Source organism: Geospiza fortis, unplaced genomic scaffold (genome assembly GCF_000277835.1).
Source record: "Geospiza fortis unplaced genomic scaffold, GeoFor_1.0 scaffold608, whole genome shotgun sequence".
Classification (NCBI taxonomy): Eukaryota; Metazoa; Chordata; class Aves; order Passeriformes; family Thraupidae; genus Geospiza; species Geospiza fortis.
In genome coordinates, this window is record NW_005054494.1 from 327,904 (window position 1) to 332,455 (window position 4,552).

Consider the following 4,552-nt stretch of genomic DNA (forward strand, 5'->3'; position numbering starts at 1 on the left):
CGGGGGCAGCCGGTGACAGGAGGCAGCAGGAGCCTGGCTCGGAGAGCGGCAAACGCTGCAGCACGAGCTGTCCTGACGGCGATTTGCATGCGAAACAAACACTGAGCGCTGTGGGCTTTTGGTACCAAGCTATAAATATAACCTTCACTCAGCTCAAAGTACTTTGTTTTGTTTTTCTCCCCTTCAAAGCATCTGCTGTTTCCTCTTGATGCCAAATGGACTAATTGTATACAGCAACCAATGAATAAATAAATAACAATAAACTCCTTTCATCAGAGGAGTACAGCCTTTCATCTTTCTTCTCTTGCCAGAAAAAGGAGAAGAAAAAGGCCTCGCTCGCTAAAGAAACATGGAAAAATTCTTTCTTTTCCTGAAAACTAGTTTTGATCAGTTTATCTAATAATTTACCAAGGTTTCTAAGTACTACATTGATTATATACAGATTCTCCACATTTAAGCCATCCCCATTCACATGCAAACATTTCTCATTGATAATTTAATGAACTAACAGAACAACATAGCAGTGATTCTCTTTATCTGTGTCACATGATTTATTTTAAATGTAAATTTTGGAGTAAAAACAAATAAACAAGACACAAAAATTTCTGCCATTTCCATCTAATCAGACATAGATTAGCAAAAATTAATAATGTACAATATGAGAAAAAATATCCTATTAAATATGTAATTAATTGGTCTGGAGTGATGTCAGGTTGATTGTGAAAGGTGAAACAGTATTTTGATCTTCCCTGGCTTCTGGTTTACATCTTCTATAACACAGAGGGATAATTCGTGACTGACTGGGACTGTAAAAGGAAAGAAGCAGCTCCTGCCCATTCAGCTCTGGACACCAGGACACCAGAACATTTACCTTAGCTATCAAAAAAAATTATCTACTCGAGGAATCAAAACGACATGTTATCATAACAGTACAGCTCTGTTTCTAATTCGTTATGCCAAAAAAAAAATACACACAGATATCATGGGAGAATTTGTCTGAACACAAAACCTGAAACACTCAAAAAAAATTTATAAATTTCTGTTTAAATTGTAGAATGTTACTTTAATTTTCTTCCATAAAACACAGCAAAATTATATTGCGAGGTTGTAGTATTTTATTTCTGAAGTTTGGGTGGACAGTGAAAGTACTGATGGTGTGCTGACATTCAGAAAGGGCAGTTTGGTTAGATCAGAACTGCTGCTTGCTGTGAGCTTGGTCTCAGGTGATGCCAGTCCTGGTCAGCCCTGGACTCAGCTGCAGGACTGGGACCAAGCCCAGACATTTCCCAGCTGTCTGCTGTATTCTCCTCCCGGTTAATGGAAAGAGGAGTATTCCTAGTGTGGAACTGTCCTAGTGCATGGTAGGCAGTGCTGAACCACTGCAATGTGGATTTGTGATTCAGACCTTTGTGTACTCCAGACTCCAGATGTGTTCCCGTGGGGGGCTGAGCCACGGCTGGGGACGGTGACAGGGACAGGACCCAGTCCTTGGCCACGCCTCAGTGCTGGCAGGGGATCCACAGGACACCTGAGTTAGGCACAACAAAAATACTCACTAGGCAACATCTGCCTGTTTGAAAAGTTTTTTACACTGTCTCTGTGTGGGAACAATTTAAAAAACTCCTGTGAGTCAATGTAGACTTTTGGTTTCTTTCTTATGTTTTAGGCTTAACTACAGTGGATGTATCTTTAAAAGGAATGGGGTTTCAATTAATTCTAAGATTTAAAAATATTTTTTAATATCAGACCCTCTGTAATCAGTTCATAGGCAAAAAAAAAAAAAAAACCAAACCAAAAACCAAAAACATTCTCATCCAAGATATTCAGTCAATACTGATTTGAATAAAGATTTTTGAAATAATAGATTCTGAATATGCAGTTCTCATGAAAGAACAAGCATTTAAGGATTTCAGTTTCCTAGTTTGAAAAACCTTGCTTTTAAAGAGTAGCAAGATTGCTTAATGAGGCATTTATAAATGAGAAAATTGATAGTTTTCTGGGGTTTTTGCCATTAATTTTAATCAGGAAGCATTTAATATTTTTCTGCACACGCACTAATCCTTAAAAACTGAAAAATGTGTTATAAATTGTTGAAATTGTTGTTATAAATTGTCAAAAACATGGAACAGGCTGTTAAAGTTTCAAATGCCGAAGAATAAATTCTGCACCTAGGTATTGATTCAAATATTGCAAGTAAAAATATATTAATTATTTACTTGAAGTTTCTATTTCCAAGCATCTGGGATGTGTGGGGAAAAAATTCAATACAAGTCAAATCACCCAGAAAATGCTTTTTGAGCGCTGGTCTGGAAATAGAAAATAGGTTTTATGTGAAAAACGCCAATCACTTGTTTTCGAAATTTTAAAAGTTTAATCGTAATAAAAATGGTTATAAAAATAGTAATGCAATCAGAGTAATAATAATTTGGACAATCAGGATTTAGGACAATATGAGACAATAAAGACAAAGAGTTACGGACGTCCGGGTACCTTTTTCCAGGCAGCATGGGCCCAGGAAAAAGGACACTCCTCTAACAAAAGGAGTAATCCTTAAGAGCAGTAGCCTGTTGCATATTCATACACTTCATACATGATGCATAAATTCCTATTCAAACACAGGATTTTTGTCTGGTCAATGTCAACTTCTCCTTTCTAACACCCATGGCGCCTTCGAGGCGGGAAGCAATTCGTTTCTTCTGATAGGAAAGCAATAAATTCTTCTCTTCTGAAAGATTTAGGTGTCCTGTGGCTGTTATCTCGCTGCGAGTCCTTTCTTTTAAACAAAGCATCTTATATAGCATAGTTTCTATGTTAACAATTTTTTTTATAACCTAATACTATACAGTACTTAAGAGAATTAATACAGCATTACTTGCTAACACAACACATATAATATTCATTTTAATATTTGCGAAAAGCCAATCATAAAATACATGCATTTCTCACATTTCAGAAGGCAAAATATTTCTTGTTGTCGACAAATAGGTCAGGGGAAAAAAGCAGCGATCTCCAGCACGGGACATGTGTGCTAGCAGCAGATGCGCCGCTGTGTGTCTGCGCCGGACGCCCTCGAGCCCCGCCGGGACGGAGCGGAGCGCGCGCTGCGCAGGGACGGACGCGCCCGCCATCGCGCGGGGAAGCGCCGGGGATGGGCTCCGGGCCTCCGAGCCCGGGCTGGCTCCCTCTCGCGGCTGCCGGCAGCTTTTGCTTCGGGAAAAGGGAAAAGAGAATTCCGAGGCAATCAATAAACGCTGGAGGGGGTGACAGTGCGAGAACATGAGGAAACAAGTGGAAATATAACAAGAATAATAGGCATAACATGAAATCTTACAGAAATAACTGAATTTCAATCCTTTTCGTTCCTAACACCGATATTGGATGACATCAATAACAATTGAGGATAAATGTAAAATTCATTAATGCTGTTGTAACTTGTGACTTCCATGGGTAACAGTGCTTGACAATGTTTAGCAGCTTCAAGGCAATGATGTACTCAGAAAACGCCAGCAATAGCAGAGTTTTGCCTTTCAGCTAACCAAAATGTGACACATTCAGAGCTGTCACACAATCAAATCACTCTGTGCCTCACGTGCTGTGAATTTCCTGTGGTTTCCTGTGAGGCCCAGGTCAGGCACTGGTGGCTCTGCTGAGGGGGCTGAGCCTGGGCCGCAATGACAGCTCATGGGGCCAAATAAACCCTCAATTTCAGCTTGGGTTCCACTATCATCTGCAAGGGGGAAAACAGACCTGAATAAGCATTTTTAGAAAGCACAGACACGAGGTTTTCTGAGCTTTAAAAGGTGCTTGGAATCATGTGGCTCTTTGCAGTGTGTGAGACCCAAAAGGTAAAGACAATCTGATGGTAGCCTGTGAAGCAGAGATTAGTGTTAACAAACCTTTTGTTTGTGTTCTTTGTGTACTGTCTCCTAAAGCACCTTGTTGGCTCTTTGCAGCTCCTGTTATTTCTATGCCACCTCAGGATGCCCAGAATTACACTGGCAATGATGTCATTTTTGGCTGTGAGGTGTCAGCCTATCCTATGCCACAGCTTGAATGGAAAAAAAAGGGGAATAAAATGTTTCTGCCAGGAGATGATAGCCACGTCTCCGTTCAGGTAAAACTTGAATTTACCTTTGCATACAGTTTGGGAACAGGAACAGGGTGGTTAATCTGTGAATTCCTCCTACAAAACACAACACTGTTGCAATAGATTCCCAGTAGGGGCCCTGCAACTATGCAAAGAATGATGATTTCTGTCAGCGCTTTGGCAGTCCCAGCAGAAGGAACAGCCAGGGTACCACTTATGCCTCTTTAGGAGGTTTTACTCCAAGCCAGCTGAAACTGTCATGAAGTGTGAAAGTGCCTATGGAATGTCATGACAACCCTTAAAACCTGGCTGCTGAGTGTCAGCTTGGTCAGGCCCCCGTGGCCCTAACAATTCCCCCAGACTCACTCCCCATCTCATCCAGAGCTTGAGCGTAGGTGGAATGCTCTGAGGAAGCAGCAAGTGGTGCTGGGACAAGGGATGGAAGGAGCGCTGGGAAGAGTGGCG

At 41.1% G+C, this 4,552-nt stretch overlaps 1 protein-coding gene across 1 annotated transcript in view; it reads left to right on the top strand.

The window, feature by feature from the left end:
* The window catches only part of LOC102045035 (kazal-type serine protease inhibitor domain-containing protein 1-like), a 9,979-nt gene that overhangs the window by 3,288 nt on the left and 2,139 nt on the right, over positions 1 to 4,552 (top strand). Inside the window, exon 2 of the mRNA XM_005428623.1 lies at positions 3,954 to 4,114. Coding sequence (XP_005428680.1) covers positions 3,954 to 4,114 — 161 coding nt within the window. The remainder of the gene's footprint in view (positions 1 to 3,953; positions 4,115 to 4,552) is intronic.